Source organism: Dermochelys coriacea, chromosome 3 (genome assembly GCF_009764565.3).
Source record: "Dermochelys coriacea isolate rDerCor1 chromosome 3, rDerCor1.pri.v4, whole genome shotgun sequence".
NCBI lineage: Eukaryota > Metazoa > Chordata > Testudines > Dermochelyidae > Dermochelys > Dermochelys coriacea.
In genome coordinates this window covers 204692580-204705599 of record NC_050070.1, presented here as the reverse complement: position 1 = coordinate 204705599, position 13020 = coordinate 204692580, and the positions used below count along the sequence as shown (strand labels likewise).

At 45.6% G+C, this 13020-nt stretch overlaps 1 protein-coding gene across 1 annotated transcript; it reads right to left on the bottom strand.

Annotated features, from left to right (window-relative positions):
* Nucleotides 1-638: 638 nt before the first annotated feature.
* On the bottom strand, nucleotides 639-12045 carry DSTN (destrin, actin depolymerizing factor). The gene is made up of 4 exons (XM_038397493.2): nucleotides 11835-12045; nucleotides 2172-2479; nucleotides 1803-1879; nucleotides 639-1173 (listed from the first exon to the last, which is right to left on the bottom strand). Exons 1-4 carry the CDS (start codon nucleotides 11835-11837, stop codon nucleotides 1064-1066), a joined length of 498 nt encoding a protein of 165 aa, XP_038253421.1. The 5' UTR covers nucleotides 11838-12045; the 3' UTR covers nucleotides 639-1063.
* Between the last annotated feature and the right edge of the window lie 975 nt (nucleotides 12046-13020).

The following is a 13020-nucleotide window of genomic DNA, read 5'->3' as shown; positions in this document are numbered from 1 at the left end:
GGTTGACACAAAACTTGGAAGCTTGATGGCATGGAATGATCTCTACCCCTATCGAAAGGCAGCTGTAAGTCATATGCTTTGAAGTCGGACTACAGATTTTCTATGGAAACAGGGTTGAGTAGTCTCTACAAATCCCTACAGCAGTTTAGCTCAAACCACTGTAATGAAAGTGGCTTAGCTCCAAGCTTGAGAAACACCTATTCCATTGGTCTGAGCCAGAGACTGGAGGTTCAGAACATTGCCCAGGTGAGTTAAATGGTGCCCTGTAGAACTCTACCATTTATCTATGGTAGAACTGAAATAACAGCTTCCGACTGACACTTAAGTTGACTTATCAGTATTTGTGTACAAGTTTGATTTAGTGGAGAGATTTAGTACTATACAGCTTGCACTATGTGAACACAACTGCTCTAAATCAGTTAGAGAATGCACAACTACATGCAGAACAAAGGAGCTTTCAGACACTAATAAAAGACCATGAGTTTACAAGAAATGGTTTAGGATTATTTCCCCAGGAAAGCGTGCCTATTTATACTTTGATTTTAGCTATTTGCTAGGGTACACCAGAGCTTGACGTGTTTAATATTAAAAAAAAAGTTACTGAGCAGCACACGGATGGACTAAGATGACAGACAGCATTCCTTTTAGCATATGACATTTAATAAAGTTGTCTTCATCTTGTCCTAAGACACTAGCTGGGGTAGGGGTGGAAAGCAGCTTTGTGACATGTCTGATTGCTACAGAGAAAATTTAAGATTGTGACATTTGCTACAATTTAGATCAACTGGAAGGGGAACCAAACTCCCCCCTTCACTATGCAGTATTGAAGCCAGAGTTCAATAGTAAACTTGTTTGTAATCCTCAGGACTGCTCAGCCAAGAGAGATCCTTAGACTTTTATTTAGGATCATTTGTACATATCAACTACATCTGCAAAGTCTACTTTATTCTACAAGACAGACAGCTTCCCTACCATTAGTGAAACCCTGGTTTAGAATGTTTGCTTTACATAATGGATATATTAAAACATGGAATGCTTGTAGAGTTGTGGCACTGTATGGCATCTACACAGGAGATCCTTCAAAAGCTACGATTAGGGAGCCTCCTAGCTTATCGGCAATGCAAGCTCGGTTAAGGTCCTCTGGCCCATTTGCTTGACATTCATGCTTTATGCCTAGAAGAAAGGCAAAAAATTCAGTGATTCACGAGTTCTCCCATATGCTAGTAATTCTCATTAGAAACTTGCATCTGTAGCCAAGAGTGTTTGAGCAGGTAGTCCAAGAATTTACAGGAATTCAAGCACAGGGCAGTCCAGTCTAGAAGTCCAAGAGCCCAAAGGATTTAGGTGCTCAAGTGCCATTGAATTTCAGTGGGAGTTGAGTACTTAGTGATGTGCAAGCACTGATGATTGAGGCATTTGGACATGTTAGGGTATTGGATACTTGAACTGGATGTGTATGTTTTGGTCTTCCCAGTTGCAGATTCTGCTGGAGTGAAGCTGGGAGTTTCAGCATTATAAAAAACCCCACTGAAGTGGCATGGGACCTGGGATGTGTGCAGCTGAAAACCCATGCGCATGGAGAGGGAAAATGCAGTTCTACTACATGTGCAATTCAAACACTTTGCTATGTTGTGTTTTAATAATGTTTCAAGAAGTTTCACTTGCCAAGTACTCATCTTCAACTGGTATTTCTAAATAGACACTAGTCAATTAGCAACCGTTAAATCCTGTGGGTCAGCAGTTCCACGGTGCAAGACAGATTTAATTGGGCCAAGTCAGAAAGTGTTGCCTGTATTACGTACCTTGAAATTTCTTTTTGATGGCATCCTTAGAGCTTGCATAGATCATCTTACTTTTGAGAGGCGCTTGTTCTGGTGCCCTAGTTGGACATACCAAGAGGAAAATAGTTAAGATGATGATGTTCAACATCCAACATATCAGAATCTAAGACCTGCAGACTCAGGTGACAAGCAGTGGCCCTACACGTTTATGAACGTTTGACACCCCATCCTAAACTGCATGCAATATATTGGACCAGATGAGTGTCACCACATTTCAGCGTCTTACGCATTAATGGAGACTCTGTGTACAGGCCAGGCATTGCAGGTAAGTATGTACATACATTGTGTAATCAGAGACCAAGTCTCACATAAGCCACGTTTCCAGCTTACCACAGGACAAACATCAACTCTTCTTTTTTTGATTCCTTTGTTTCAAAGCTTGCATCGTATAAGGCATAACGGCAATCCTTTTCAGGGAGCATCTGCACAAACTGCTTGAAAGGATCAGAAACTGTTACGCCAATATCTCCCACTAGGATTTCTTTGCCTTCTTCCACAACAATGCACTTTTGGTCTTCACTGAGACAGAAGAAAACTGCCTTCTTCCTTTTCTTGATTTCCCCAGGCGTGGAGCACTTACGAACTTTCATGTCATAGAAGATACGGCATACTTCATCAGCCACTTGTACTCCTGATGCCTATGACAGAAAGAGCTTTAAGTCAATTTCAGTCCTGGACTATGCACTTTATATATCTCCTGTATAACATCAGCCTAATGCATTAGGCAGATTAGGAAATACTGCTCATCTTCTAGTCTTGAGTATCCAAGGCTTGAGTGGCAGATGCAGAAAGCCTGAAACAGTTAACACCAGAAGCTGATATAGGAAAGACAGGTCTAAACGAAGTCTTCCATTCTGGCTACGGTTAGCTTTTAAAATTATAGTTCCTAATGCACATAAGTTATGTTTTTGAAAAGTGACTGATGGGGAAGGAAGATCCTACTTGCATTGAAGGCTTTATATGGAGGGACAGGAACTTGTCCTCCAGAGGTCTGTTTAATTGACAGTCTTGAAGTGAATGCCTAAGTCTGATCTTCTGGAAACACCACAAGTAGCTTTTACCTGGCAGTCATTTTGAGACAGCATTCTTTAGCTATTTGACAAGTCTCAACTTGCCACTATTTTGGCTAGCCATTTCTAGCTTACAGGAAAGTAAAGCAGCACTATCAGATTTTACATATCTAGTCACATATATATGTGGTTCAGGTTTAGAAGGGGTGTACTGGAGCAAGACTTGTTTATGAAAAATGCTGGGTTTTAGGCTCAAGATCTGACTAGAGTGAGTGACAAGTTTGTGCTGAAGTTACTCAAAGAAAATGTCATGCTTTTATTAAAGGGTTAGGTCTCTGGAAACCACTTGATACATTTCCTAGTTCTCTGGTTTGCTGCTGGCTCTTAGTTACATTAAAAATAATCCAACAGGGAATTTTGACTACATAATAGAAACCTCTTATATGGCCCATCTATGCCAGCTACATCAGGGCCCCCCCACATACAAGCTAAAAGACATTAAGAGGGAATAAAAGGAACTGTATAAAGCAAACAGAATAAAAGCCTGTTGCTCCTTCAGAACTGAAGGACAGCTGGGGTTATCCCTAATGTTATACATATACACTGCAGATGTGTGGCCCTGACAGCTCCAGGTTTGTGCACCTGGGCATACTTCTCTCAAGAAAGTATTCCCACATAGGTATCATTTAGGCTAGAGCAGTAGGAGACGAGGGGAAGGGATAGCTCAGTGGTTTGAGTATTAGCCTGCTAAACCCAGGGTTGCGAGTTCAATCCTTGAGGGGGCCATTTAGGGATCAGGGCAAAAATTGGGGCTTTGAGCAGGGGGTTGCACTAGACCTCCTGAGGTCCCTTCCAACCCTGATATTCTATGACTAGATTAGACTGAAGCATGTCTGTCTACCAATCTGTTCAAAACGTTACATGCTTCAGTGTAATGAGCCTGACATATCTGAGTGTTAAACCTCTTCATCCTTGTAATAATTTAAGAGACATGTTCACACATTTAAGTTCAGCACATGCAAGTGCCCTTTGATTATTACAGTGCCTTTGGTATGCTGCAATATTACACTACATTGGTAACACTGACTTAGGTACTCACAATCAGCTGCAGCTAGCATTACAAAGCAGTTGATTAACATTTAGGACTGCAGTTAGAGAAAGGTTTCTTTTATATGCATTTGAGCCCTGTTTATTTAGAGTATTGCCACTTGTTTTTAGGGGTCTTTTACAGCAAGAGGAGAGAAAAATATTGTTTACAGACATGATAGTTCAATTGTAGCACTATGGAAGTCATTAGGGGACTCCAAGTGCAGTGTTTAAAGTCACTGATACCAGCTTAGACCGATTTCAGTTTGGTTCCCATTTAAGATAGTTACTCTAATGTGACTAACATGGCACCTTCTTACTTGTATCTGCTTCAGGTGTGTATTTTAAGTCTTGTTTAATAAGCTATTCTTGCAAAGGAAGAAATAGAGCCATGCTGTCTGTGGCTTTGCATTAAGTTGTTTGCACAGTTCTAATCTGTTAGAATGCACCTGTGTAAGCCTACTGATGAAGTAGAGTTGCATCGTTGTCACCAGGAGCATGATTTGAAGACCCCAGAGGTGAAAGCCCACAGAACCTTTGTTTTTTTCCCCTCCATACTTCAGTGCAAAAAAAAAAAAAAAAAAAAGCTTGCCTTTCAGATGCCAGGTTGAATCTGCAAGGCTAGCGGTAAGAGAAAGTAACATATGATAGGGAAACAGAACCCTGCTTTTCAGCAAAAACAGCCTTTAAGGATTTAACTTGACCCTCTTGCCCCCAAAAAAGAAAATGAGTTGACTCAAGCTACTCAGTTACTAAACTGTAGTCTCACTGAATACATATTAATTCCTTTGTTCAGACATCTGCCATGTTGGTAAATACCACCTGAAATTTGGCTCATTCTCTGTAGCTAGGATTTCTTTATGTGGAATCTGCAGTGCCATCCTGAGATCAGGATTTATAGACAAAACACCTAGAAGCAGGCAACTGAATCCGTTTCAGGATTGTCTACCATGTAAAAATTACATTAGGTAGTTACACTTCCAGTTAAAGTTGCAAGATGCTACAATATTTAGAACTTGTGGCCTATGAAATTTGAACTAGACAGACAGTACTCTTCATTTCCTACATTACATATGGAAGTGGCGAAAGCCATATGGCTTTTCTTATGAACCCTCAACCTTGGTGCCTGCTCCTACACTGACCTGCTTTCCTAAACCCAGACCTGTAGTGATTTTACTGCTTGACTTTATATTAAAAAAACCCTGAACCTCAGAAGACCAGCAAAAAAGTATAGTAGTGCTGAGAGTCAACAATACAGCCAAGAGCAGAAGATTCTTGTTTATTGCATAGAGCCAGTAATTCATCTTGAGGCAGGAAACTTCTTGTTTCCTTACAAAGAAATCTAATACTTTGGCAAGTTATTTAAGATTCAAAAAGGGTTAAGAGGGTTCAATCTGGAAACTCAAGTTGAACAAGTGATGTTGAATGGCTCTCTCCTAGAGGATGCAAGCTTTGCACCAGCCAAAGGGGCTGGGTAAGTGTTCTTTAAAGAAGACAGCCAGTTTTAGTTGCAGTATGAAGCTATAGTTCTGTCTATGAAAGCACATGCAGATTACTGCAACGGGGCTTACTACTTCCTTGGCCCCAATCAGACCTCTGCACATCTTTTTAGTTACTTAAAACATCTTGTAACTAAGTGAGTTTTCCCCAGTCTCCAGGACAATGGATTCTTTAGAGGAGAAAAATTCCACCTCCTCATACAAAGTTACAGGTACTTAACCAATGGCCCAAGATTTGGAACACACCGATCTTCCATAGCTGCTCACTACTAGTGAGCAGGTCAGAGAAGTGCATATTGCACACATCACTATTTATGCTGCCTTGACTTGGCAAACGAAATGGAGCAATACTACTGTTAACACTGCAGGACTAGTGAAAAAAGACAATTTTCATGCCCAAGATGGAATAGAATAGTTAGACAAGTTCTAGACTTATGGCTGCTTATTTAAAATGCTATACTGCTGGTACTTGTGGGAGGCAAGGTGATGCCACTACGGGAATATATTCTCATTTAGCATACAGATGAAGACAAATTTTGACTCTGATTCCCAAAACAAAGACCAGAGGCACGAGTCCAGCCTGATCTGCTTCTACAGGTGCCCAATGCAAGGGCCCTCAAGCCTGTTAAAGCATTTGAAACCCCCTCCACACCTTACTAGCAACCCTACTAGAAAGAGGAAAAGAAATACAAACCATCTTCCATTACAAAGGTGGAAGAACCTAGGAGAGAGGGGGCCAAGGTAATAAAAATGCAAGTAGGAGACACAGGAAGAGTACAGAGTTCTTTAAAAAAGGATAAAATTCTACATTAGTTAGGAATAGATTCCCAATACTAATTTCCATGCAACAGGGATGTTATATAATGGAAAGTGTGAAGGGAAACATGTTTCATGGGCTGCTATTAAATAGTTCAATAGTTCCCAAACTGCAGGTTGGGAGTGGGATGTCATGAGATGAGGGCAAAAAACAAAAAAAAAAAAAAAAAACACCAGCAAGAAATTAGAGCAAACAGCTCTCACAGTAGCAAGGCAGTGCCAGCTGCTACTGGATCAATAAAGCACTCACAGCAGCAGCTGGACAGCTAGGCAGCATCGACTGCTACCAGAGCAACAGAAGAACTCTCCCAACATCATGCCTTCTATGACCAGGAGCAGGTCACAAAAGTGGAGGATGCAGGAGCAACATGCTGAAATTAGAGGGAAGGGAGAAGAATACCTCCCTTCTAGCACACAGGCTAGTGGACCAAATAAAGTGATCTGATAAGCTGGATGCGACTCTCAAGCCACCAGCTGCCCATCCCCTTTTTGGTCTGGTGTTCTTGAGCCCCACTAGAGATGGGGGCCCTGTACAAGTGCACGACATACACATTGGTTAATCCAGGTTTGGCTGCCCATGCATAATTTTCAAAGTAGACTGTTCATTTGTGCAAAGCCAACCTGAATACAGAGTTCCAGGCGTGGGCTCAAAGGGAGTTGTGGCATGAAAGTTTGCAAGTCCTTGCAACATCAGCCTGTACACTTGTCTAGACTACCGCAGGCACATGGGGTCTGCTAATGTACAAGAGATTCATTAGATGCCAAGTAAGAATCCATGACAGTGATGCAGCCAATTTCTCATCTTTTTTCAGTGTGTAGCACTTTTCCAACACCTTGCACACGGATGCTCTGATGTCTTGTGCTAGAGGAATGCCTTACCTAAATACCACTCTTTCCTTCTAAAAAGCCTCCCTCCTATCCCCCACACCCCATCTTGATGAATGCAGATAAAGTCTGTACACAACAGCCATGTCAACTTCCCACATTTTGCTTTCTTTAATTATGTTCAAAACAAGTGCCCTAAAACCTTGCACAAAATCTAAACCAGAGTTATTCCTTTAGTCCAGTGTTTTGATGTTAGAGAGGCCCTGCAAGTTGCCACCAAAACCTATGCATTTCTGCAAGGATATCAGAATTTGGAAAGCAAGTTCAAGATAAGATGCACATACCAGACATCTGGCAGACTGGATTTATAGCACATAATTCTGCATTCCATTGTGTCCAAAGTTGCATTGAAGCTAGTGCTTCTCAACAAAACCCTGGGTTATGAACCTTGGGGTTTTCCTTTAGTATTGGATTTTTATGCCCCCCCCAAGCTTAAGTTAATTTTTCCCTCTTCTTCACTGCAGAGAAGCCAAAAAGCCTTTAAGCTACTTGGAGTTTTGCACAAAGATGATTTTGGGGGGTCGGGGGGTGGAAGGCATGCAGGTACACAGGGGAGGAGGAGAAGAGACCAGCATGGATAATATGTAGGTTCTCTTCCTCCAAGGCCAGCAGTCTAGAACCAAAAGCCATAATACCAGTGTTAAGTTTACATATGGTAAACCAGTTCAACTGGTTACATTATTCTTGAGACCTGGATCTTGATGCAAGATTTTGCTTTATTCAGGAGCTACATTAACTGTATGCATGTGTTCTAAGCAATCCATATCCACCTAATTAAGTGAAAACATTTGCTTCTTGGGAAAAAAGATTCAGTTCTTACATAAGTTCAGTTGGATGCAGAGCCTGAAAGCTACATTCCTCAAGCATGCCTAGCCAAATATAGAAGGAATGAGTAGTGACTCTAGAACTTTGCACTTCTTCAGTCTAATAAAAGGATTGCTAGACAGAATGCAATTAATTCCCTACTTCTAATTGAATTCAATGTCCTCTCCCTCCACACAAAACTGGGGACCCATTACACTGAAAACTTCATTTTTGTAGTTGTGCAACACTTACATCAGACCCAGTAATCACCCGATTTGTCACAGTACCTCTGAGAGCTGGTCAAATTTTCCTTAGTCAGTAACCATGTGGTGGAAGTGAACATTCCTTCTGGGGAGAACTGGATAGTGAAGCTAGATTTACTTATTTCCTGTATGCTGCTGTGCAACACCCTAGGATGCCCTTTGCACAGAAAGCTGGAAGGCAGGAGAAATGGACAAAAGCTGATGGAGGCTGTGATCAGCTGATTTGGGGAAGACCACCTTGTATCAAGCCAGGCCCTTGAAAGGTTAGAACATGATTAAATAGTGAGAAGTCTGCACAAAATATGTTAACTGGTTATAAACTTATAAATTGTAGTATAGGCAGGACCTCAGACAACTGTTCCTACACAGTGCAGAAAGGTCATTTTTTGCAGAAATTTAGACTAATCAATGTTTTGCATATCACATTTGAGACAATTGACATTTACTGCTAGTGTGTCAGACCATTATTTACAAATCATAAAGCAGTAAAAAAAATTCTGCATATCCCATCCTAGCTTGACTGGCATGATTTGCCTATCAAATAAGTCATTTTGTATTTAACCTAGTTTCTTTCCAAACCAGAGTCAAGACTCCATCCAGCCTTTTGTCTGCCATAAGAGACCTTACTAGCTAGACAAAGGCAGAGGAAGATTAATAGCTGCACCAGAAACCCTTCCCTCTGAATTCCTGGAGTTCCTTCCATCACTTCTAGCTGAAGGAATACATTTCCATCAGTTGGATCATGAGGTCAGTCCCTGAAGGTGGTCACAGATTGTATGGCATATCTCCACTATCCACTGGTGTGAAGTAATTCCAGCCCATGCCAGAGAAAAATGGGAATTGTGCCACCCAAAAATGGGGTGTAGAGAAGAATGCTGTTGGAGAGTTGGTATATGAGCGCCAGTGCTGCTCTCTAGAAGAGGATGCAGGTAGAAGAATGATTTAGGGCTTTTTTTTAAAAAAGTTAGGCTTCACTTTCGTGTTGTCTGCAGGCCTCTGCTGCTCATGAGGAGGGAGTTCTGTCTGAACTGTCCCTGGTAGCTAAAGAGATTGCCTTGGCAGCAGATTTATAGATACCCAGGGATTTTGGTGTGACCTGAGAAGCTTTTAGGATATGTAACAACTCATATGAAGGGAGTAAAAGATATGATCCTTTAAAGGTCTCCCCCTTTCAGTTATTTGAATTTCTCTGAAACCCTGAGGATTGTAACCAGGATGCCCTTTCATGGTGATAGCTGTAGAGAGACACAAGACTGCTGTATCAGAGACATCCAAGGCTACTTGGAGGAAAGTTCTGGCTACTAGTTGCCTCTCAAGTAAGCCCCAGCTTCCTGTGGGAGCTTGTCAAGGAATGGTGATACTCTGGAGTGTACACAAGGACATGCAGAGTGCATGCCTAGTCACAACACACAGCTGGTCAAAAGCTTCCTATCACATGATGTCAGTAAATCACAAAGTAGCCCACAAAAAAAAAATCTAAAGGTAATCTTAACAGAATTATGTTTATTTAAAAGCCATTGTTGATTACAATTTTTTTTTTTTTTTTAGAGAGTTATGGGAAATTATGGGCTCGGAATAAAATTATGGCAGATGTGGAGATTCAAAAAGTAAACTTTATTGATGTAAACACAAAATCACATCAAGTGTTTGTGGTTTATCCTAGGCTCAGCCTAAGGTAGCATTTATCAACATGGTTGCTAACAAGGTAATTGTCAACCTCAGTTTGTGGCCCAGTAGCACCTCAACCTCTACTGTAGACAAAGCCAAAAGGTGAACAGCAAAGCTAAACAACCTGAACTAAGCCCAAATACTAATGCCAACTCTCTCCTGCCCCACTCACAGAAAACTCTTTCTGATTTATGAAAGTTACTCCTACAACAGATTAAGGACAGGGAGAGAAGCAGCAAGTCAATATCTATTCAGCACATTTCTATATTTACTTCAATTTTTATTTTCAGCACTTCAGTATAAAGTTGCATTACACAGACCAACAAAGTAAGGCAATACAATCTTTGTATAGTAGGTACATAAGTTAACAGCTTTGAGTTTCAATGGTGTGGCAGCTGTAAAGAGGTTATGCTCGAGATTTTACTGCAGTCCCTCTCACCCTTCTACTGACTATTAAAAGTTGATTTCAGACAACAAAACTTAATTAGAATCAAACAAAGGTTTGATCACCCCACCCAGTATACTGGAACACAGTAATAATTAATGGAGAGAAGAGTTTGTAGTCAGCTAGAGATGTGAGAAAACATTCTCTGGTGAGTCAGTTCAGATTTTGAGACAGTCATTTCTATGACAACACAACATGCACACAGATTTCTAACTTTACTACAATATCAAATGAGAACAGAAACTAAGCTTTGAGGAAGAATGCTCTTTAAATAGGTTTAATAAGTTACAGACTAGAGACAGGTTTCAGAGGAGCAGCCGTGTTAGTCTGTATTCGCAAAAAGAAAAGGAGGACTTGTGGCACCTTAGAGACTAACAAATTTATTAGAGCATAAGCTTTCGTGAGCTACAGCTCACTTCATCGGATGCATTTGGTGGAAAACTGTCGGGTTAAACATGGGCAAGTATTCTTTTGGATGACCTCTGAAGAAGTCTTTTGGCAACCAGATGGTAGTTTTCTTTTAAAAAAAAAAAATCAAATAAAAATATTTCAACCAGACCTACAAGATCAAGTTTCGGAGCGTGCTGTAAGCTCAATAACCTATATTCAGCTCAAATCAAGGTCTCAGGACAAGTTATCATCCCAACATGCAGTGTCTCCAACTAGCCTTTTTAGTATGAGCCCCGCTGGCAGTAGACAAGTCACAGCCCGGAAACTTTTGAAAGGTCTCCGGAGTCGCCTTGTAAGATTCTGCTTAGCGAGTTACATGGGGGAGGAAAGGGATTTTTTTAAACCGCCAAGTAGGGTTATTAGTGCACCCCCCGCCAATAACGGGCCGTTAGTTTTTTGCCGAGAGAGCTGAAGAATTTGAAGGCGAAGATGCAGAAGCTTAACAGCGGGCGCTGAACTTTACCCTCACGGGGACGCCAGATCCTGAAGTCAAGTTTCCACACGCACAGGAGCAGGCGGCTGAAAGCAAATCAGCCACCGGGCTCCCCCCGGGTCCGCCGCTGTCTGAGACGGCCCCGCGGTCCACGCGCAACCCCTGAGCGCAGGGCCAGCGCCGCCCGCCCGCAACCCCGGGAACGGCTCCGGCCGCGCCCCCACGCGCTGGCCCGGGAGACGCGGGGGCGCAGCCGTCGGACCTCCGGCCACGCGCCGCCTCGGCCCCGGGGCCCCGCCCGCGCCTGACGGGAAGGCCGGGGCCCAAGGGCGGCGCCTCGGAGGGGACACGCCCCACGCGCGGCCGGCTGAGGATCCACGCGGAGCGGCAGGGAAATGACCCCCCCCCCCACGGCAGTGATGGACGCGCCGGCGCCAGCGCCTATGAGGGGGGGGAGGAAGGTACCATCGGCTAAGGAGGGGGGTCGCCGGGCCGGGGAGCGGAAGGCTGCATCGCCACGGGCGGTACCATGGGGGGGGGGGGGGAGAAGCGATAGAAGGGGCCGGGATATGGCGGACGGTGGGTAGCCAACGCTCAGCCCGAGTCCCCCGGCGGGCGCTGCCCGGATTCTCACCATGGTCTCGGCGGGGCTGGCGGGTCTCGAGTCCGGGGAGCGGCTGCCTCACTCGGTGCTGCTGCTGCTGGGCGAGGCGCGGGAACAGGAAGGAGCGAGGGAGAGGCGCGAGCCGGGCGGAAGCGCTGCCGACGTCACGCCGCCGTGCCCGGAGGAAACGGTTGCTGGCAGGGCTCGGACGCGGCGGGCTCTGCTTCCACCGCCCTGGGGCGGGGCTCTTATATAGGGAGGCGGGGCCGCCGGGCTGTCCAATCAGACAGGGCGCTGCCAGGTGGGCTCACGTGCCCGCCAGCCAATGGCAGGGCCGTTGGAGGGGGCTACGTGCCCCCAGGTGAGACAGAGGCCGGGAGGGACTGAGGAGAGAGAGGCAAAGAGGCATGACGTGGGGAGAGGCAGGGTGGGGTGGAAGCAGGCAGGGGAAGGGGAGGTGGGATGGAAGGAGGCGGGGGGGGAGGTGAGGTGGAAGCAGGCAGGGGGGTAGGGAGGGGAGGTGGGGTGGAAGCAGGCGGGGGAGGGGGAGGTAGGGAGGGGAGGTGGGGTGGAAGCAGGCGGGGGAAGGGGAGGTAGGGAGGGGAGGTGGGGTGGAAGGAGGCGGGGGGGGGGAGGTGAGGTGGAAGCAGGCAGGGGGGTAGGGAGGGGAGGTGGGTGGAAGAGGCGGGGGAGGGGGAGGTAGGGAGGGAGGTGGGGTGGAAGCAGGCGGGGGAAGGGGAGGTAGGGAGGGGAGGTGGGGTGGAAGCAGGCGGGGGAGGGGGAGGGGAGGTGGGGTGGAAGCAGGCGGGGGAGGGGGAGGGGAGGTGGGGTGGAAGCAGGCGGGGGAGGGGGAGGTAGGGAGGGGAGGTGGGGTGGAAGCAGGCAGGGGAAGGGGAGGTAGGGAGGGGAGGTGGGGTGGAAGCAGGCGGGGGAGGGGGAGGTAGGGAGGGAGGTGGGGTGGAAGCAGGCGGGGGAGGGGGAGGTAGGGAGGGTAGGTGGGGTGGAAGCAGGCGGGGGAAGGGGAGGTAGGAGGGGAGGTGGGGTGGAAGCAGGCGGGGGAGGGGGAGGTAGGGAGGGGAGGTGGGGTGGAAGCAGGCGGGGAGGGGGAGGTAGGGAGGGGAGGTGGGGTGGAAGCGGGCGGGGGGGGGGGGGGGAGGGGGGGGTGGAAGCAGGCAGGGGAGGGGGAGGGGAGGTGGGGTGGAAGCAGGAGGGGGAG

Excerpts from the sequence above, each read along its gene's own strand:
- DSTN (XM_038397493.2), bottom strand. Across the intron at positions 1,880-2,171 it reads GAGTTGATGTTTGTCCTGTG|GGCACCAGAACAAGCGCCTC; the intron begins GTAAGCTGGAAA and ends ATGTCCAACTAG. Across the intron at positions 1,174-1,802 it reads CATCAAAAAGAAATTTCAAG|GCATAAAGCATGAATGTCAA; the intron begins GTACGTAATACA and ends CCTTTCTTCTAG.